This window comes from Triticum urartu, chromosome 1A (genome assembly GCF_056163025.1).
Source record: "Triticum urartu cultivar PI428250 chromosome 1A, HENAU_Tu73, whole genome shotgun sequence".
NCBI classification, from domain to species: Eukaryota; Viridiplantae; Streptophyta; class Magnoliopsida; order Poales; family Poaceae; genus Triticum; species Triticum urartu.
Window position 1 is genome coordinate 18,815,087 of NC_141873.1, and position 21,802 is coordinate 18,836,888.

The 21,802-nt window shown below is 45.9% G+C and overlaps 3 protein-coding genes across 5 annotated transcripts; 2 read left to right on the forward strand and 1 right to left on the reverse strand.

Annotated features, from left to right (window-relative positions):
* The first annotated feature begins 3,224 nt into the window (after positions 1-3,224).
* Positions 3,225-7,050, forward strand: LOC125539729 (beta-galactosidase 1-like). The gene is made up of 11 exons (XM_087542080.1): positions 3,225-3,410; positions 3,515-3,790; positions 3,885-3,977; positions 4,073-4,225; positions 4,319-4,407; positions 4,532-4,637; positions 4,737-4,824; positions 4,959-5,080; positions 5,180-5,538; positions 5,737-5,825; positions 5,941-7,050. Exons 1-11 carry the CDS (start codon positions 3,246-3,248, stop codon positions 6,885-6,887), a joined length of 2,487 nt encoding a protein of 828 aa, XP_087398206.1. The 5' UTR covers positions 3,225-3,245; the 3' UTR covers positions 6,888-7,050.
* A 3,510-nt stretch (positions 7,051-10,560) lies between these two features.
* LOC125543060 (uncharacterized) lies at positions 10,561-16,664 on the reverse strand. 3 transcript variants are annotated; one of them, XM_048706319.2, is made up of 6 exons: positions 16,367-16,664; positions 13,797-13,883; positions 13,311-13,581; positions 12,992-13,189; positions 12,678-12,907; positions 10,561-11,277 (listed from the first exon to the last, which is right to left on the reverse strand). In XM_048706319.2, the coding sequence occupies exons 1-6, from the start codon at positions 16,376-16,378 to the stop codon at positions 10,720-10,722; spliced, it is 1,356 nt and encodes a 451-aa protein (XP_048562276.1). In that variant the 5' UTR covers positions 16,379-16,664; the 3' UTR covers positions 10,561-10,719. The 3 variants fall into 3 exon arrangements, with proteins under 3 accessions (XP_048562276.1, XP_048562272.1, XP_048562267.1); XM_048706315.2 differs by having other exon boundaries at positions 13,797-13,901; XM_048706310.2 differs by having other exon boundaries at positions 13,797-13,934.
* A 1,933-nt stretch (positions 16,665-18,597) lies between these two features.
* LOC147988498 (uncharacterized) lies at positions 18,598-19,194 on the forward strand. The gene has a single exon (XM_087534965.1). It carries the CDS (start codon positions 18,598-18,600, stop codon positions 19,192-19,194), a length of 597 nt encoding a protein of 198 aa, XP_087391091.1.
* Positions 19,195-21,802: the final 2,608 nt, after the last annotated feature.

Sequence of the window (21,802 nt, forward strand, 5' to 3'; positions counted from 1 at the left end):
GCTGATCCAAGGAGGTCATTATTTTCGTTTATGTATTTTTGTACACAGGTGAAAATTGTTCTTGGAGGTTACCAGGAGGAACAGGGAGACGAGGTATTGATCGAGTATCGCCGTGAAAGATCGGGCCATCTACACGCCCGAATTGGCATCTCGCTAGTTCGTGCCTCATCACATCATTGGAGAGTATTCTCATATTTGAGGATTGTAGCATACTTCAAGTTTGAGGACCGTCATGTTACAGGCTGGATAGTACAGGGACCATAGGTGTAATAATCTCTACTAGGGGGCATTAGAGTTTTTGTGTGTAGAGAGAGAGAGAGAGACTCCGAGATACTCTCCCACCAGTTTCTTCAATTGATTGAAATGCAACTAAAATAATATAATATCTAAAAATAGTATGCATACATTTCACACATATTTACATTATTTCACTCAACTTAAGTGCTTATTTATGAACTTGATTAAAATATGACTCAAATTAAACATTTCAATGAGATTAACTCATATATTGGTCAAAATTATAAGTAAGCACAAATTGAATGAAATAATTAAAATAATTGTTAAATGCCTTTTGAAACTACTTAAAATATAACTGATATCATTATTTTTTTTGAAAAATGTCATATATATTTGAACTATTACAATTAGTTTCACAAAAGTTTCCATGTATAATTTATAAATGATCACCTAGCTTGCCCATATTTTAGTTGATTAAAAACCGTTCTTTCAATCATATTTTAATAAACAGAAATATGTGCTATCTTTTCCCCTAAAATTGTGTGTAATCATTGAAAATAGTATGTGTTAAATGTTTCTTCAAATTGATTTTAAGGTACCTTACATTTTTTGTAACTTACAGAATTTATGTCTGGATTTTTTTAACATAAATTACATTTATTTGACTCAATTTAAGGAAAATACTTTATGCATGTTTAAGTTATTTCACTCAAATTTCAAAAGAATTTTAGAAATTTCGAAAACAAGAGAACTGCATTATCACATGCATGCATATGAATGATACATGAGATGCTTTCAGGTAGCAAGTTCAGTACGTAGCACCGCAGATGTGGATCTAAGATTCTAGATGTTCCTAGTCTAGATCTTAAGAATATACAATGTGCAAATACCGAGTAGTAACATCCATGACATGGCCTCTTAGACCGAGAGCGATTTTTCTACCATGCACGGGCCTCTTAGACCGAGAGCGACTTTTCTACACTCAATGGGATATCCCCGTGCATGGGCCAGGAGGCGGCTTCATGTGGCAGTGCATAGGGGCACCGAATCAAGGGATCTCGTACCCGGGTTTGTCGCAGGTAGCGCGCGGCAGCCGAACCCTTGGATTGTCAACAAACAGAGAGGGGGTTATACATTATCAGATCTGATGGGAGGTTACTTATGCAAACCGGCGGGGATATCTAGAATCATTTTTGGCTTAAGACTGAGCCAACATCCATACGTTACGGTCGTTCATTCTATTCAGGAAAAAAACCTTGAGCAGGACTACTCCAACGAGTACAAACCATATGTTCAGTTTATAGGACCCAACAGGTAAATCCAAGATAGACCCTTAGAAAGGATCAAGAATGGGTCGCTCTGGCTAGAGTGCCAGGTTGCCACTTTAATGGGAAGAAGTCCTTCTATCATTTCAAAAAGATTTAGCAGTATTTCCTTATCATGACCTGGTGAAGAGAGTATGAAACATCAGCATAAAAGATTGAGTGAGCGGCTTTTTAGTTGGTTCATTTTCCAGATTCAACGATAGCGCATGCACTCCCCCCCCCCCCCCCCCCCGCGCGCGCGGAAAAGAATTATATGAGACCAGGTCTCACGCAAGACCCATTTTGATGGATGACACGTGGCATTCACAAATCACAAAGTATCCCCACACCCCACTTAAAATCAGGGGGGAGAGAAATTAGATGCTTTGTGATTTGTGAATGCCACGTGTCATCCATCAGGACGAGTCTCATCTGCTAACCGTGAGACCTGGTCTCATATAATCCCCCCCCCCCCCCCAATATGCATGCTTTTGTGGGGACAGGCAGAACCATTGTTGCCTGATGAGAACTTCCCCCATATTGCCATCAATGTTTATGATTTCATATCCCTTAAGTAAATATTATCGATAAAGAAACAAACCTAGAGAATCATTTATTTCTTAAACTTATTATCCCTTTGAGTTTTAAATTCAGGTTTTCAAGAAATATATAAATTAATACTAGAATGGGGGATGTGGAGAAAGATGCTGGGTATGAATTACGCCAAGGAAGGGTACTGCAGAATGGAATAGTATCACAAAACTGCTTAGCAACAGTCGGACAAGCAGTGTAGCCGGGTCTTGGTGGCAGACTCATGATGATGGACGAGCGCAAGGTGATGGTGCTATCTAGAATCATGGCGGCGTCGACAGCAGGCCTGACAAGGTCATTTCATTGACCCCTTCCCCGAAGATGGGTTCACGAAAGACGGCAGCGGTGACTTATGGAGCGAGCGCATGCTGTATGCGCCAAGGGTCTGTTGGACCGGTTCTCCGGTTTTAGATGATGTGCGCACGGGTGAGGTCAGTACGTACCAGCGGCCTTGATCATCACCACATCATCAAGCTTCTAGGTGCTGCGGCTTTTGTCGCCTAGAAGGTGGATTCGGAAGGATTGATGTAAGGCATTTTTGAATAATAATAATAATATAATAATAATAAAATTGACAGTGTGCATGGCTCAATGCAGAGCCGGGGTCAACTTCTTTTCTAAAAATAAATAAAATGGTAAATTTTCAACAACAAAAAAGCTGTTGCCTAGTGCTGACGCGCTTCCGATCAAAACCTAGGAAGCACGGTTAAAAACAAAATGTTGAGCGCTGCATACAGGCATGGATAAGGCAGCGACACGGAAAAACACGGCGCTAAGTTTAAGTTATCTCCCAGCGCTAAGCTAAGCCGGCGCTGTTACGGAAATTTGTACTGTACACCCATACCATGCTATGCATGCATGATCGCGCGGCAGGATAAGATAGTACTTTATCTCCCAGCAAGGAGAAAAATCTAGATTAGCATGGATAAGTCAGCGGGACTAACTAACAGTTGTTAGCTGCCTGCGCGCATGGTGTACGCATGTTTATCTTGACATCTTTCATCTATCTCCACACACTATAAATACACAGCGAGTAACGCCTCCCATTCCCATTCACATCCACTTCGCTCCTCTCCTCTCACCTCTTCCCCATCGACTCGACCGCTTCTCGCCATGGAGCGCGCGCCGCTGCTACCGCTCCTGCTGCTGCTGCTTGCCGCTGCCGCCCTCGGCGTGAGCGGCACGGAGGTCGCGTACAACGACCGGGCGCTGGTCATCGACGGCGAGCGCCGCATCGTCATCTCCGGCTCCATCCACTACCCCAGGAGCACGCCGGAGGTACGCGCCTGGTGATCAACCTCTGGATCGATCCATCATCTCTCTAGTGTTCATTTCAATGAAAGAATTGTTTACACTTACGCGTGTCGGTTTGTTGCGTGCAGATGTGGCCGGATCTGATCAGGAAGGCCAAGGAGGGCGGGCTTGACGCCATCGAGACGTACGTCTTCTGGAACGGCCACGAGCCGCGCCGCCGGGAGTACAACTTCGAGGGCAGCTACGACATCGTGCGCTTCTTCAAGGAGATCCAGGACGCCGGCATGTACGCCATCCTCCGCATCGGCCCCTACATCTGCGGCGAGTGGAACTACGGCGGCCTGCCGGCCTGGCTGCGCGAGATCTCCGGCATGCAGTTCCGGATGCACAACCACCCCTTCGAGGTATAGTACGTTTTGAATAAATTAATCATTTTCTGACGTAAAAAGAGATTATTTAGTTCAGAATATCTTATCCTGGTTCGTTAAAAAAATGCAGCGAGAAATGGAGACCTTCACGACCCTCATCGTCGACAAGCTCAAGGAGGCCAAGATGTTCGCCGGTCAGGGAGGCCCCATCATCCTCTCCCAGGTAACTCATCTTCCATCAAGTATATACAGTACATATACTAGTATGTACAACTTAACTTGCACTAATAAGATTACCATGCATGCACGTGTACGTAGATCGAGAACGAGTACGGCAACATCATGGGCAAGCTCAACAACAACGAGTCCGCGTCCGAGTACATCCACTGGTGCGCCGCCATGGCCAACAAGCAGAACGTCGGCGTGCCGTGGATCATGTGCCAGCAGGACGACGACGTCCCGCCCAACGTGGTCAGTTTTTTTATTTGATTTCTTTTCCTTGGAAAACTCGTAAATTATTTAGTGCGTGTTTTGGTTTGAAACTATATTAATGAATTCTTTCAGATCAACACCTGCAACGGGTTCTACTGCCACGACTGGTTCCCCAAGAGGACCGACATCCCCAAGATGTGGACTGAGAACTGGACTGGCTGGTACGTCCATATATACTTGGTCCATTATTAATTTCTTTTTGAAAACTACAAGAGCATAGTTAGCAAGTACAACTACGTTGAATTTCAAACTGATTACATTGTACCGGCATAATCAACTAATTAGGTTCAAAGCATGGGATAAGCCAGATTTCCACCGGTCAGCCGAGGACGTTGCCTTCTCCGTCGCCATGTTCTTCCAGAAGCGTGGATCGCTCCAGAACTACTACATGGTGATTGATTTATTATAGCTATAATCCATGCTCTCTTCTACATTCCATCCTCTAGCACGCACGAACCTAATAATATTTTTACATTTGACATGTTATCAGTACCACGGTGGCACAAACTTTGGCCGCACCTCAGGTGGCCCCTACATCACAACCAGCTACGACTACGACGCCCCTCTTGATGAATATGGTGTGTGCACCATCACTTTTCTTCTTTTCTCAATGCATTGCACGTTTATTTTGCAATGTGTAAATAATTAATAATCGCTTTTCTTGGCGTATCCAATTAGTTAATCTCGCCTGTCATCATTTACGATCTTTCAGGCAACATCAGGCAGCCAAAATATGGGCACCTCAAGGACCTCCACAATGTCCTGAAATCCATGGAGAAGATCTTGCTCCATGGCGACTACAAGGACACCAACATGAGCAGCACCAATGTCACGGTAACTAACATTGACATACATATACAAAAATCCTGCTAGTGTTTTTAATGGTATTCACATCAAAATCGATTCATTTGGTTCATCAATGTCTACGTGTAGATGACCAAATATACCCTGGGCAACTCCTCTGCCTGCTTCATCAGCAACAAATTTGACGACAGGGAGGTCAACGTGACCCTCGACACAGGTGCCACCCACGTCGTGCCTGCATGGTCCGTGAGCATCCTGCCGGACTGCAAGACCGTCGCGTACAACAGCGCCAAGATCAAGACGCAGACTTCGGTGATGGTGAAGAGGCCGGAGGTGGAAACGGTGAGGGAGGGCCTGGCCTGGTCGTGGATGCCCGAGAACCTCCAGCCTTTCATGACTGATGAAAAGGGCAACTTCAGGAAGAACGAGCTGCTCGAGCAGATCGCCACGTCCGGCGACCAGAGCGACTACCTATGGTACAGGACAAGGTAATCAAAGATCGATGTAAATCATATCTAAGCAGATCATGTGTTAACTATATGCATTCGCATTTTTCTGAGACAAAACTACATACATAACATTTGTTGGGAAAAACAATGCACATAAAATTTAACAATTTAAATTAGTACATTAATTGTTTCACACATTTGAAATTTAAACTAGTTCCTGATGCTCAAAATGTGCAGCTTTGAGCACAAGGGGGAAGCGAGCTACAAGTTGCACGTAAACACGACAGGGCATGAGCTTTACGCTTTCGTCAATGGCAAGCTTGTTGGTGAGTAACCCAAAATATGTTTTCTTCTCTCTCGTGCACTTTTATTAAAAAAATTGTGATGGCAAGCTGATTAAATTGATGAAGCTAGCTATTAATTGATTTGATTAACTTGCAGGGAAGCAGCACTCTCCTAATGGTGGATTCGTCTTCCAGATGGAGACGCCCGTGAAGCTCCACGCGGGGAAGAACTACATCTCCCTCCTCAGCGCCACCATCGGCCTCAAGAACTACGGCGCTCTGTTCGAGATGATGCCCGCCGGTATCGTGGGAGGCCCGGTGAAGCTCGTCGACACCGTCACCAACACCACCGCCTACGACCTCTCCAACAGCTCCTGGTCCTACAAGGCCGGCCTCGCCGGCGAGTACAGGGAGACCCACCTCGACAAGGCCGATGACCGCAGCCAATGGAGCGGCGGCCTCAACGGCACCATCCCGGTGCACCGCCCATTCACCTGGTACAAGGCCACGTTCGAGGCGCCCGCCGGCGAGGAGCCCGTGGTGGCGAACCTGCTCGGGCTCGGCAAGGGCGTGGTGTGGGTCAACGGCAACAACCTGGGCCGCTACTGGCCGTCCTACGTCGCCGCTGACATGGGTGGCTGCAAGCAGTGCGACTACCGCGGCACGTTCAAGGCGGAGGGCGACGGGCTCAAGTGCCTCACCGGCTGCAACGAGCCGTCCCAGCGGTTCTACCACGTGCCACGGTCCTTCCTCAAGGCCGGCGAGCCCAACACGATGGTGCTGTTCGAGGAGGCCGGCGGCGACCCGACTAGAGTGAACTTCCACACTGTGGCCGTGGGCGCGGCATGCGTGGAGGCCGCCGAGGTCGGCGACCAGGTGGCGCTGGCGTGCAGCCATGGCAGGACCATCTCGAGCGTGGACGTGGCCAGCCTCGGCGTGGCCCGCGGCAAGTGTGGCGCGTACGAGGGAGGCTGCGAGTCCAAGGCGGCGCTGGCGGCATTCACGGCGGCGTGCCTCGGCAAGGAGTCGTGCGCGGTGCGGCACACGGAGGAGTTCCGCGCCGGGTGTGACTCCGGCGTGCTCACCGTGCAGGCCACCTGCTGATCCACATGAATGAATAAATTAGTTAGTGTCATTTAGGTTAAGTGTTAGCTAGCATCAGGATCTAGGTTATTCGCGGCATATGTGTTAGGGGGCTAATTAGCCAAGAACAAAATGCATGGTTCAATTCATGTGATTTTTCAATGGATCGAGGTTAAATCAAGAATTTGTTGAGATGATATTGTGCTGCCCAGTTTTGCTTTGGTGATGATTTTCCGTTGGAGAAACAATCACAGGATATATACACGGGCAATCTTTATTTCTTATCCGGTCTAGATAGCCTCATATCTAGATCGACTTCACAGATTAAATATCATCTATATGGTAAGCAATCCAAATTATTTGACTTCACAAATTTAGCAAATGGTGCCTCTTGCATTTTTTAGAAAAAAGTTACGACGTGTACTACGTCGACGACCCAACTGTTTTGAAACTTGGCACTGGTATGAATGGCTTCTGATTGTATGGTGGTGGTTGATGCTATCGAAGAAAGGAGCGCGGTGCAATACGGAGCAGTTGCACATGAAATCATAGGCTAGTACTTTTATTTCTTGTTCTTTCAAACATGAGTATAGGACCTCAAATGTCGAGGCTCACAATCTCGTGAAACATTCACTTATTCAGTGTTGGTCTCCATACTTAGTTAGGTTATCCTGAAGATCTTTTGTTCGTCCCTGTAAACATTGACGCGTGCGGTAATAGAGTTTGCCTTAAAAAATATATTATTATTCTGTACTTGTAAGTTCTATACTTCAGAGTTATACCAGACCAGGAGCATCTAGAGTTTTAGATCTCATATCTGCGGTGCAACGTACTAAACTTTTGCTACCTGGACGAATTCCATGTATCATTCCTATGCATGTGATAATGCAGCAGGGCGCTTGTGTTAATTATGGTATATGCCAATGGCACCTCACTTGGTACATGCATGTGTCATTCGCCAGTACGTATCACCAGGTAACACCCTCATATTCTTCTGTCACAGAGTTGGCAATAATACTGGCGATCGAGTTACACCTGGGGCGGAGCTTAACCGGCGACATGCCGCTCCACTTAATATAGTAAGTGGAGTCTGGCCGGTGCAAGTGCAGCAGCCCTAACGTGCGTCCACATGGATCCCTGCCGCCGGCCGGTGGAAGTCAAGGATGATTCCCATGTATTTCAGGCAAGGTGCCGGGCTCAATGCTATCGCTGGATGGCTACTACCTCCGTCCTGGTTTATTTGTCCTCATTGTATTTTGTGACAAATTTTGATCATAAATTTAACTAGCAAAATTGGCGCAAACCACAACGTGCACAATGATCACAACAAGTGTTTTTGGCTTGATTTGTGGTTGGGGAATGATCCTCTCTATAGATTCTTTCAATATGTGTTCAACATTTGTGGCAATCCTAGTGCCCATGTAGACACCATGGGCTCTTACCTCATCCAAGATGGGATACATGCAGAGTTTGATAGAGTTCGTTCAAGATTCTTTCTTGATCCATCACAGAGGTAAGTTAAAAAAAATGCCATATGGAACACTGGAGCGCCATTTGTTCCCCTGTCTTCACGCAAGGTCTAAGAATCACTAACTCGAAGCTCATGAATCAATGTATTTTGTCTAAGTGGTCTTGAAAAAAAAAATCAATGGTCAAGCAGTTTGTGGTTAGAGATTATCAAAATGAAGTAGCAAAACATGGCGTGGGCAAAAGTCACAACAAATGCTTTTGGCTTGTTGTTTGGGAATGATCCTCTCCATAGATCCTTTTGATATATGCTCTAGATCTGCGACAATCCTATGGACCTATGTAGCGGAATTTTTCTGCTATGACAATAGTTGACCTGGATTTTCTGATTCTTTGGGCCAAGGCGGCCCAGTAGAAGGAGCTCGAAGCAAGCCTCGCGTAGGTGTAGATGGTCACGGTAGAATACATGCTTTGAGATTCATGAGCTATTTTAGCAATTGTACAATACAACCCACCCGAAATCACCAACTATTTGTGTGAATATTTATAATGATATTTGTGAAGTTTTTGAAATATGAAACATTTGGACTTGTATGAAAGTGGGAGCAATTAGCTAGAGTAGCTCCGTGCAGAGCATTGTAGACATAGAAATTTGCAAAATACATACGGCTCTGAATGTGACAGACTCGTTGACTAAACTTCTCTCACAAGCAAAACATGATCACACCTTAGTACTCTTTGGGTGTTAATCACATAACGATGAGAACTAGATTATTAATTCTAGTAAACCCTTTTGGTGTTAGTCACATGGCGATGTGTACTAATCACATAAAGATGTAAACTATTGGTGTTAAATCACATGACGATGTGAACTAGATTATTGACTCTAGTGCAAGTGGGAGACTGAAGGAAATATACCCTAGAGGCAATAATAAAGTTGTTGTTTATATTTCCTTATATCATGATAAATTTTTATTATTCATGCTAGAATTGTATTAACCGGAAACTTAGTACATGTGCGAATACCGAAGACTTGTGACATACCTTAGTTTTAAATTGAATTCTTCCAAAACTTGGTTTGCCAAGTCATTTATTGGAATTATCATTTTCGTTTGATTTTTTCCCTAGTTATGTAGGTGGTAAAGTAATACTTTATGTAAGTAGTAATCTCGATTCCCACTAAGAACTGGAGCTACGTAAACCTTTCGAAAAATATTTTTGTCAATGAAAAATGTAATGTATGTTTCTTCTCCACCCTTCTACAGTGATTTTTTTTCAACGTTACATTAAACTCATTAAATGTCATATGTTTAAATCTCTACAAAAATGTGAGAAATAATGCCTCTAGGAATTTGAATATCTCAAAGACGTCAAATACCATATTCTTATACTTTCCCTGATCATCAAGTAAAAAGTAGGAGTGGCGATAACATAAATCGTTGTCATCTTAATTGCTTGAAGAGTACTATTGGAAGAAAAAAAAAAAGCTGCTTCTTCATTTGTGTCTTCGAAAACCTTGATGTCACATCTCGTTCATAAACCTTGATGTCATTATTTCATAGTAACAACAGTCCACCACTTCCACCATCACTCTCATGCACTGCTCTTCTACTCAATTTTTCTTCTATAACTCTTCCCAAATGTGTTTCAGATGAAGAAATAACATATTTGAATATTTTTGTCCATGGACACGATGAACTACCCCGGCACTATCTAACTGTGGCACTTCAACTTCTTTCATACAGTGGTTCTTCTTTATCTGGGTCTTTCCTGGTGTTCCTTTCTGCTATTCTCCCCCACATGTTGGTATGGTGACTACTGTATATCCAATCAAATTTGATGCCCAATTGAAGTGGGTATTCAAAAAAAGGTGTTCTCTTAATTGATGCTTCGACCTAACTGAGAGTAGAACTTGTATGCATTCACAGACTGAGGCAACATGACCCACGTTGCCTCAGACTGTCGAGGCGACTATACACAGACTGCCGTAGAATTTGATTGCCTAAGTAGTAATCTTATTGTGTTTACAGCGCAAGCTATAGGAACTTCGTAAACAATGATCATGCTTATGGATGCAGTCGTATTTTAGGTTTTCCCTGCAACTACTGGTCTTGCTCGCATCTGCATTTCAGTCTTATGGTGGTTCATTATGCTTAAAACATAAGGAAAAATTTAGCAAGCAACCTATTGCTAGATGTGTTTGAGGTTTTGGTCACATTACTCTCACTGCGCAAAGGCCGAGTTTTACTCAATAAGAATACTGCATACAAGTCGATGTGTGTCGCACAAAGCGACATAAACATAGTTTACAATCCATCAAGTTACATAAAAGATCTAACACGTGGCAGTTAGTTGACACTCTGCATACTTATATATCTTGCTAGGTTCAGTAATAGGTCGACGACCAAGAAACCGTCAGCGACACCACGGCACCGTTGCTGAAATGGTATTCTCTCTCTTGGCTGCCATGAACTGCTGCCTTGAAAGGAATCGACAGCTTTCCCTCCATGAAGTCAACAAACAGTGTATCTTCAAACGGCACAGCTGCTATGAAGTACTGTGGATGTTTCCCGGCAGAGGTAACAAACCGATCACACTCACGCTGCTCGCCCATGAAGTCATAAAGGCTCTTCGAAATCGCCGTGTATCCACACATCTTCACCTCCATGCCTCCTGTAGGCACCTTCGTGAAATTCAACTCTATCGTCGCCTCGAGCGCTCTACGAAAGATGATAAAATCAAACATGGCCGCACCATTTGTATCATCCATTGTGCACTCAATTTCTGTGTCATATAGACAACGACTCTCAATAAGATCGGAACACCCATCGACTAGAGTGACATCTTCTATATCTCCCTTTATTCTGATATCAACTTCGATCAAGCATTCAAATGTCATGGACATGCCTCTTACCGGACTCGTCAAAGGCAGGTAGTCGCTGGTCTGAATTTCGACAGGGAAAAGAATTAGCATGTCAGAATCTTTTCTTGATGGCAACATGTCAGAGATGTTGCAACTATATAGCCAAGTTAGTTGAGACGTCAAATGAGATGCAACTTTTCAGAACAAATCAGCATGAATGTCTTGAAAATAATCCACACGCGCTTAATTTTATTTATCATGTCATCTAAGTTAAGCTTACCAAGGAAGTGTGCTGTGATGCATTCACATTTGAGGGCTTTCAGAGCCAAAAGAAGTGAACAGTGTGCATTTCTATGTAAGATATGCTCACAAGTTCCAACTTTACTGTGAAGTGTTATGCTAATCTTGTACCATGATCAATGAATGTAAAAGCATTATATCCAAGACAAACATACAAATTTACTTACATTATGTAAAGAGTTAAATACACAACAAGTCCTAAAACTATTTGAGGGATGCCAAGTTAGTCCTAATACTATGCACTTCTAGGTCATAAAAGTTTGCTAAGTGTGTCACCCGCAGTCCTATCCGCGTTGTATCAGCTTTGACTTGCACATGTGGCAGGTTGACCACTGTCATGTGGCAGGTCGCCTCCACCACCAGCAATCACCAGAGCATGCTGACCCTATTCCACCCATGTAGAGGAGCACCACAACGAGCCGGACAAATCCCACCACAGACTTGTTGTCCCACGTACCACAACGTTTCAATTGGAATGTTTGTCCCCGACATCAGATGTCGAGCCGCTGCCCTCCACCTCCACCATTGGTGAGTTCTAGCTCAATTAGTCTAGTGTGTGCCTTCGTCTCTGCTCCCTTGTTATTTCCCATTGGTCAACTTTATGGTGCCGCTGTTGTAGCTCTGCTTCCACATGCGATGCACACCACCGTGATCGATCCCCTTTGCTACCATGTTTCTTTGTCTTGTTTTTTTTTCTTGCTTTGTGCTATGCTATTAGCCTATGTACGAGAATTGCAAGTGTTTTGGTTAGTTGATGGCTAGATGACATCGGCATAGGTGGAGAGGAGGGCAAGAGAGAGGAATAGATGATACGTGCAAAGATGAGGGGTAATAAAATTCAAAGAGAAGATCTTTCCGGGGGATTTGCAAAAAGTTGCCACATGGCAGTTGTCGACCTGCGACCTGTGCAAGTCAAAGCTGATGCAGTGCAGATAGGACTGCAGGTGACACACTTAGCAAACTTTTAGGATGTAGATGTGCATTTTCATAGTATTAGGACTAGCTTGACAATCCTTAAATAGTTTTAGGACCTACTGTGCATTTTACTCTAATGTAAACATGTCCATACAAAAATAGAAGTAAAGCCGCAAAAGCTTGACTGGACACTACAGAAGGCCATTAATTATATGCACATTTGCTACCAAAATATCAAGTCAAATTTAAGGTGTAAAAGTAATTACCGTGTTGATGGTCACTGGGTCAGTTCGGGGTTGATTGAAAAGATAATTTCGGTGATAATCCTCACCATCCCGGACTGCAACAAAACCATATACATCGACTGAACTGCCTATAGCTTGGAGATATGCCTTCAGCTTGATAGAAAAAACCTGGAGCATAGCCTGTGGCTCGTGAAAGCACCGCACGGCAGTCAATGGTTCGCACCGAGTATATCGCTTTGGTGGCAAAACAGCTAAAAAAAGGATACTTATTCAGTATATAAGTACATGTCTGCAAATAAAGTGAATAGACACAGGGTAAGGAAAAAGTTGTTTACTCTGAGATACTTCACTCATGTGATAATACTCGTGCCAACAAAGATCACCACTATGCCTAAAATCTCTTGAAGATTCTGGAATCATACTTAACTTCGTATTGACACCTAACTCAGCAGAAGAGATACTCAACGCAGATCTCTTCAATAGTAGCCTTTTGATATATTCCATAGGACTAACCCTTTGGATAATTCCTATCCCTGATACAGACAAGTAAACAGAATTTTCCCTTGAATGCCAGTTCTGATAATATTCTTCAATAAGAAAACCTTAGCATGCATACACGTAAATGAGAGTGGGGCAGGGAGGGAGAGGAAGTACCATCATCATGTGTAAGCGTATCACCGGAATCATCCTCAAGAGGGAGAAAATCATCATAACAAGGGATGTTTCCAAGACTGTCATCATTTTTTAGGTCGAGATTGTTGCTAAGGCTGTCCTTAGCAGCAGTGGCGTTGCCATTATCACTGAGGCAACTTTCAGCACCAGTGGTGTAAAGCAACCGATGGCTGACATGTGTCGTTGGGAACTCATAGCCATGCTTTTGAAATCCTTCGCAACTCAGCATGAGATCAGAACTCGACAATGAAGCCTACAAAATAATAAATCAAACATATTGTTACACATGGAAATCTTATAATCACTTTTTTAGGGCTTCAAAACACAGGTCTGAGAAATGTATGCACTAATACGACATACAAAAAAAAATACTTTGGCTGAGAACTAAGCAAATGAAAACAAGCGCAAGTGAAACAATTGAACTGAATTCGAAAAGCACCCCTCAACGTCGAGTAAGCAGCTACAAACCTGTCCGCCTGCCATAGAAGATGGAGATGGTGAAGTAGCTAACTTTTTCTTGCTTGTGCCCTCCTCAGCAAACCCATGGCCACGTTTCTGAAACCACTCACAACTCTGGATGAGATCAAAAGGTGAACGCATGCACACCTACAAAATGAGAACTTGGAAATGTCTAATGAAGAAGCGCAAAAACTGATCACTATGTGGACTTTGAAACATACAAAATACAGGTTGAATGCAACCCCACTAATGAACAAAAAGCAAACAAGAATGGCAACTAATGCAAGTGAAACATTTAAACTAACTAGACAGAACATGTCCATCTAGTAATGTATTCCCAAAAGAAATATTTTTTCTTTTCTGACTTATTCAGTCAATTCAAATAAGATGTGCCTTGTTCAGGTCAATAAACAGAGCTGGGGAGCTTCACCAAATAGCTACAAACCATGGCTGCCCGCCATAATACGTATGTACTCAACGCACTGGAGCATTGGAAAACTGATATTACAGCTGAGATCAAGGATGACCACGGAATCCTACCGTGTGGGAAGAAACTGAGACTACCAGAAGAGAAGAGGAAGGACTTGATCAGTCAACCTCTTGAGCAAGCAAAAGCGGGGAATCAATCTCTTGGTGTAAACCAGCCTTAGTTGTCATCTTTGCTACTGAAGAACAAATAGTTGGATACAGAGAAAAATAAGGTGAGACACAAGTTGCTAAGGAGGGTATTACATCGCTTTTAAAACTAGTCGTCAGGCACTATAGTTCCTGTGGCAAAGGATTTAATTCTGGTTCCGGTCACTCAATTGACACAGATACCAAGGAAATGGATACAGGACCAAAGGCAGGAAGGGAAGAAGATTAATGAAGTGAGAAGGTTGGATGGTGGTCCTGCACTAGCTCTTGCAGTGGTGCCCAATGGACAGTGTATGACCATCGATGATTCGGCTGATGAGGCAGGGTCAGAGATGAAAGTTAAGACGCGGAAAATGGAGTTCTCGCCCCCGAATGCATCATCAGCCAGGGTCAAAGACCCACAATGGCTGTGGGGCTTTTGCCCTACAGTGTAGGGTAAAAGAAAGACCCACAATGTATCTGCTAAGTATGAACTGCCAGTGCTTTGGAAGCCCGAGGCAGTTCATGAAATCTTCAATTTAGTGGATTGTATAATCCTATGGTGGTGTTCCTCTGCAGAACAAAGATGAATAAACCCAGGTGGAGATCTTTCAGCTGAGAATTGGCTCCCACATAGACTGAATGTTCCATGCAAGAGATGTACTGAAAGCCTGTCTCTCTTTTGGAGGCGGATGTCACTGCATGGCTGCAATCTCTATGGTCTCAGTTTGGCGTCATCTTGTCTAAAGGAAACAAAGGAGATGAGCCTGATTTTATGGCAATCCTAAAAGGATGCTTAACAGGAATAGTTGGTTCCTTCTTAAGTGGGTGACTTTATTGAAACCCTTCATGAGCATGAGCAATTTGGTCGCAATGAACATGAAGAGTGGAAGATAGCATACTTCCGAGAATTATCATTCAAGAACCTCGTAATGTGAAGGTGCACCTCAACCAAGCCCTAGTGAAGCGAGAAATTTCAACGTCTTTTCCCGGGTACTCGAGTGGAACACATCCCTACGACTAGCTCCGCTCAATGTGCACTGCTGGTGAGGACAGAGGAATCGATCAAAAACAAACTGAGAAACATTTCCAGTATATAAGAACATGCTGCAACGACATGAGAGCGACGAGAAACGTGGTGGCTGAGGCTTGGCAGAAGGGTGGTCATGTACAGAATTTGTGTGACACCGACACGTAAGATACACTTGATGCTGTATGACCCTCGGTGAAACCCTGGAGGATCACCTCCTTTGATGGTGTCAGAAAAGGAGATAAGGTGCCTTCAGCATAAGCTAGGTGAAAATCAGGCTCCGTCGATCGGGTCAACTGCATCCGTGAATGATAGAAGGATCATACAGAAGCCGACAGATATGTTGGCAAGAGAAAAGGGCAAGGAACGACAGAGGTCCCGGTCCCAAGTTCAATGGTTGTCAGATAGTGACAAGAAGGCAACATTTTTTTTCAACCCCTGTAGACAACCAGAGCAAGAAGAAACAGAATTTCCAACATCTGTAGACCTGATGCCATGTCATAATAACTGATCAAAAATAAATCAAGCACAGCACATACTGCGGACTAATTCTAGACACTTTCATAGTTCAAGACAGAACCGAACAAGAGTTGGTTACCCAGTCTGTGCCAACAATTGTTATTGATCATCACATGAATAAGCTAGTGTGCAGTTATGTGCCTCTTTCACTGACGAACCAGTGGCGAAAGTAAACATGTACTATGTAATTTTATTAACTCCAAATACCAGTTATCCTCCAGATTCTAGCAAAGTTGAGACCCATTTCACTGTCCAATGTCATCTACAAACTTCCTTGGGAAGTTCTAGCTAATAGCGTATAATAATCGCTAGGAACTAATGCAGTTGTGATGAACACCTAACAGAGCAGTAAAAACGAAAGGAAGCAGAGATAAATCGATAATGCGCGAGGGGCAATTCGAGTTTCGAGAACAACCTCGTTCGCCATGTGAGCGGGTGGCGCGCCTCCTCCCGAGAGAAACCCTAGGCCGAATTGAGGAACCGGGGGACCGTGTCGTCGACGCGGCGTTGCGCCGGCAGCGGCGGCCCTGGATCTCCGCCGGATCCGGCGAGGCGACGGGGAGCGGTGCGAGGCGTGGAGCGGCGACGGATTTTGGCGGAGGGCGGAGGCGGCGACGACGCGTCCGAGGTGCGGTGGGGTGGGAGGGGACGGCGATCGACCACCCAATTTCTATTTTTTGGCAGGAAGCGGCCGCCTCCGTCCGGCTCTCGGGCCCGTCTAGTATCTCAGTTGTGTTTAAGTCGTGCCCTGGGACTCCGATTTCATTAAGAAAAAGTTTTTTTTCCTTCAATATGCCTGGAACGTATCATTGCATTGATAGGTAGGAGGAGTTAGGGCCAGCGCTAGGGTTAGGGTTTCTGCGACGGGGGCGGCGAGGATACAGTCGTGATCCGGGGCGGCGACGGCGCTTCCCTTGGCACGGACTGGTGTAGCGTTCTCCACCGCGGAGCGGAGCTATGGCGGAGAGGGCGAAGGAGAAGCAGGGTGGGGCAAAGGCTACCCCGGCAGCGGCAATGACGCCGGGCAAATCGGTGAGCAGGGGATCCTCCAAGTCCCCGATGGCAAGCAAGACGCCGGATCCCACGTCGAGCCTCTCAGCTAGGCTGGGAGGGATGGTACTTCTAGATAAGGAGGCAGAAGGCTTCGTCTTCGAAGACTCAAATCAGATCTTGCCCAAGGGCGCAAAGTGGTCAGCGGTGGGGAAAGCATTCTCGCCGAGGCCGCTAAACAAAACAGTGTTGGAGAAGGCGATGCAGAGGGCCTGGGGGCTACATCACGAGGCGAGGTTCAGGGACATGGGCGACAACGTTTTTGTGGTTCACTTTGGCAGTGAAGGTGATTGGAGACATGCGATGAGCAACGGGCCGTGGCAGTATGATTTCAACGTGCTCGTGCTAAAGGAGTATGAGAGTAATATTCGGCCCTCTGAGATGGTGTTTGATAAAGTGGATGTTTGGGTCAGGGTAGATGATTTACCACTGGGGAAGAGAACTGAGGCATTTGGGCGCGCGCGCTAGGCAACTGGCTTGGCGAGGTTGTCAAGGTAGATGTGGACAAGGAAGGATTAGCTAGAGGGAACCAGTTGAGGGTGAGGGCAAGGATTTCAATCTACGAGCCGCTGGTTAGGTGCTTCCAACTCAAGACTTCACAGGAGGATAAGGTGGGCACTTGGTTTGATTTCCATTATGAAAAAATCCCACACTTTTGCTTCGAGTGTGGAAGACTCGTCCATGTGGATGGGCGGTGCGACCCTCCAGTAGACAAATCTTCACAATGGGGCGGCTAGTTGAGAGCTTCGCCGGGGAGGAGCACTGGCTCCAAAGTAGAGGCGAAGGGGAAGACAAACAATAGTAGCAGCTTCATGAGTTCACAGTCGGAGGGCAGCAAGAGAGAGCAGGAAAGCAAGGTGTATGGGCGAGTCCGGGACATCCCGACAAAACGCAACCTTAATAGTGAGTTTGACAAGCCGGAGTGCTCACGCACTAGCGTGGACCGAAGGCAGGAAAAGGGAGAAGTAAATAGCCCTAGGAAGGGCCATGTTAGGAGGGAATGGACAGAGGAGAGGGACCTGAGACATGATCTGGAACACAAGAAAGAAAGAGACCTGAGGGAACAACTGAAAATGCAGCAAAAGCAGCGGGAGTTTGAGAAGGAAAAACTTGAAGAGCGACGACGGTGGGAGGGTGCTTATGCTACTAGAGAAAGAGAGGGGAACTTTGGGTATACACCGCATTACCCTAGTGAAAGAAGAAGGGGGTATTATGTTCGCAAACCCAGACAGATGAGTGCGGAGCAAGGGGGAGGGGAGACAGCTTCCACCCCCCCCCCCCCCCCCCGGATTCTAGAAAGAGGAGACTGAGGCAGGTATGGAAACCGAAGGAGGGAGGAGAAAGTCAGGAAGGGCATGACACGTTCATCCGTGACGCAAGGCAGAAGACAGCATCAGTTTTTGAACGCATAACCAAGTGTGAAGGTACATCGGCGGACCCTGCTAGGGCGCAGGGCCGCCGGGAGCAATGAACATTTTAGCCTGGAACTGTCGGGGGTTGGGGTTGGACCCGACAGTGGGCGAATTACGGGACCTGGTTAGGTCATACAACCCAGCGGTGGTGTTCTTATCAGAAACTAAAAAAACAGCAGGAGCGATGGAGAGATTGAAGTGGAGCTTAGGATTTTGGCACGGGGTAGCTGTAAACTGCAACGGCAAGAGTGGAGGATTAGCGTTATGGTGGAGAGAGCATGTGGACGTAACGGTAAGGCCGTGGTGCCAATACTACATCGATGCCCACGTTGTGCTGGATGGTGTCACCTTTAGATTCACTGGAATCTATGGGGAGCCATGTGTGGAGAAGAGAAAGAAAACATGGGATGTGCTTCGGTATCTTCGAGCTCAGGATAATCTCCCATGGCTGTGTGTGGGAGACTACAACGAAGCTCTTCTTCAGAAGGAACAGTTGGGAGGTAACCCGAGGTGCTTGAACCAAATGGTGAGTTTTGCCGATTGCTTGTCCGACTGCGGGCTAGCTGATCTAGGCTATTCGGGTTATCCTTTCACGTGGGATAACAAAAGAGATGGCAACGAAAACATTCAAGTAAGATTGGACCGGGCCACCTGCAACGCTGACTTTGCACAGATTTTCCCGGCGGTCGAAGTTTTACATGTCATGACTGAGGAATCGGATCACCAGGCGATTGTTGTCAAGGTGCAAGCAGCACTGGCTGCGAAGCACTCGGGGGGGTAGCGCCCTTTTGTCTATGAAGCGGCCTGGGCGAAGCACGACGGATATGAAGCGATGGTGGCGTCTGCATGGGCCGATTCCCATGCGACCAATCACGGGGCTGGTGCCCTTGCTGGGACATGCAAACGCATTAAAGCCACGTCCAGGGACATGCAGCGATGGAGCCGAAATGTTTTTGGGTCTATAAAGAAACAGATTTCTAACCTGAAAGTGCAATTAGTGGAGGCCAAAGAGCGGGCTGCACGATCTGGATACAGACAGGAGGTGAAGGATATCGAGGACCAGCTCCACGATCTATATGAGAGAGAGGAGATTTAGTACAAACAAAGATCGAGGGTTGACTGGTTGACGGAGGGGGATCAAAACACGAAGTATTTTCAGAACCGAGCTTCACACAGGAAGAGAAAGAATACGGTCAAAGCTCTAATCAGAGACGATGGGTCCAAGTGCACGGATGATGACGGGATGAGGACAATGGCGGCTCAGTTCTACGCGCAACTGTTCACTTCGGATGGCACGCGGGACACGGAGAAAGTGTTACAACACATTGACGTTGCTGTTACAGAAGCTATGAATGCCAGGCTTTGTGCGCAGTTCACTGATGAGGAAATAGAGGCCGCTCTCTTCCAAATGGGACCCACTAAGGCCCCGGGGCCGGACGGGCTCCCGGCCATGTTCTACCAAAAGCATTGGGCATTGTTAAAGGAGGACGTGTGTGAGGCGATCCGTGAGTTCCTTGCTGTCCAGGCAGCCCCGACGGGGTTCAACGATACGGTCATAGTGATGATCCCGAAAGTAAACTCACCGGAGTTACTTACGCAGTTTCGCCCGATTAGTTTATGCAATGTTCTATATAAGATCGCCGCGAAAGCACTGGCTAATCGGCTGAAGGTGGTGTTACCGTTCATGATCTCAGAAGAACAGAGCACATTCGTACCTGGTAGATTAATTACAGACAATGTACTAGTGGCATATGAAAGTGTGCATGCGATTAGAAAGAGAAAACGGAAGAACCCCTTGTGCGCTGTAAAGCTCGACATGATGAAGGCCTATGACAGGGTCGAGTGGGATTTCCTTGAGCAAATGATGATGAAGATGGCTTCTCTAGTCACTGGACGGAGATGGTCATGAGATGTGTCAGAACAGCATCTTTTTCGGTTAAGTTGAATGGCGGCCTCTCCCATGGGTTTCTATCGTCTCGTGGGCTTAGGCAAGGGGATCCACTCTCCCCATATCTCTTTCTTTTCTATGTAGAGGGATTTTCTGCAATGCTAAAGAATGCACAGAGATAGAAAGATATAAGAGGGGTGTCCTTTGGAAGTGGAGGACCGACTGTCACCCACCTTTTGTTTGCAGATGATAGTGTGGTGTTCCTTGAGGGATCCGCAGAGAACTTTGATGCACTCCGAATTATTTTGCAGGACTATGAAGCGGCCTCAAGTCAGAAAGTAAACCTCCAAAAATCTGCTATCTTTTTTGGAAAGGGCATCTCCGAAGCAAGTAAAGGTGAGCTGCATCAGGTTAGTGGTATATCGGTGGAAGCACTCAGCCAGAGGTATTTGGGACTCCCAACCACTGTAGGCAAATCGAAGGATGGAACGTTCAGGTATGTCAAGGAGTGTGCAAGAGGAAAAGTATCGGGATGGAAGGGACAGGGGCTGTCCAAAAAAGCCAGAGAGGTGCTTGTGAAGTCAGGCCTCCATTCATCACCAACTTTTACCATGAGTTGCTTCCAACTCTCAAAGAAAATGTGCGGGAACTTGTCAACTATCTCATCAAACTTCTAGTGGGGGGAAGCAAATGGAAAGAAGAAAGTGCACTGGATTGCTTGGGATAAAATGTGTACGAGGAAGCATGAGGGAGGACTTGGTTTTCGGGACCCTGAAGCTTTCAATCAAGCTATGCTCGCACGAAAGGCCTGGAGAATGCTACAGCAACCGGAGACATTGTGCGCTCGTGTTCTGAAAGCACGATACTTTGTGGAGGGCTCGATTCTCAATGCAACTTGCTCGAGTGGTGGATCATTCACCTTCAGAAGCATACTCCACGGGAGGGATCTGCTATTAGAGGGACTCATCTGGAGAGTAGGGATGGTACTACAATCAAAGTGCACCATGATAATTGGATACCAAGGACTGGAAGTCTAAGGCCACTGGGCCAAACCTATATCCAAGGAATAAATCGGGTGTGCGATCTGTTTTGTGAAAACGGCACTGCATGGGATCTAGAGAAGGTGCATGCAATGTTCTCCCCGGACGAAGCTCGTGAGATAACCAGGATCCCAATCGGTGGACCAAGTGTGGAGGATTATCTAGCGTGCAACTACACCAAAAATGGGGTGTTTACAGTGAGGTCTGCCTACCACTTGCGGATGCAACAGAAACGACTCAAAGCAGGCCGGCCGAAAACCTCATCCACGGTACAGGACCACAAGTCGTGGATGGGCTTATGGGATACCGTCGCGCCGGGGAAGGTGAAAATACATATGTGGCGGTTGATACGTAATGGTCTGGCAGTGGGAGCTGAACTCCATAGGAGGAGGATCAAGGTTGGGGTGTTTTGTGTAGCGTGTGGCAGAGAAGAAACAATCTATCATAGATTTTGGGGCTGT

Bases quoted from the DNA above. Each gene is read 5' to 3' on its own strand.
- LOC125539729 (XM_087542080.1), top strand. From the start codon at position 3,246: ATGGAGCGCGCGCCGCTGCTACCGCTCCTGCTGCTGCTGCTTGCCGCT. The intron at 5,539-5,736 runs GTAATCAAAGAT...CAAAATGTGCAG, and splicing joins TACCTATGGTACAGGACAAG to CTTTGAGCACAAGGGGGAAG. The intron at 5,826-5,940 runs GTGAGTAACCCA...ATTAACTTGCAG, and splicing joins CGTCAATGGCAAGCTTGTTG to GGAAGCAGCACTCTCCTAAT.
- LOC147988498 (XM_087534965.1), top strand. From the start codon at position 18,598: ATGGAGAGATTGAAGTGGAGCTTAGGATTTTGGCACGGGGTAGCTGTA.
- LOC125543060 (XM_048706310.2), bottom strand. The intron at 13,582-13,796 runs GTTTGTAGCTGC...ATTATTTTGTAG, and splicing joins CTTCTATGGCAGGCGGACAG to GCTTCATTGTCGAGTTCTGA. The intron at 13,190-13,310 runs GTACTTCCTCTC...TGTCTGTATCAG, and splicing joins TACGCTTACACATGATGATG to GGATAGGAATTATCCAAAGG.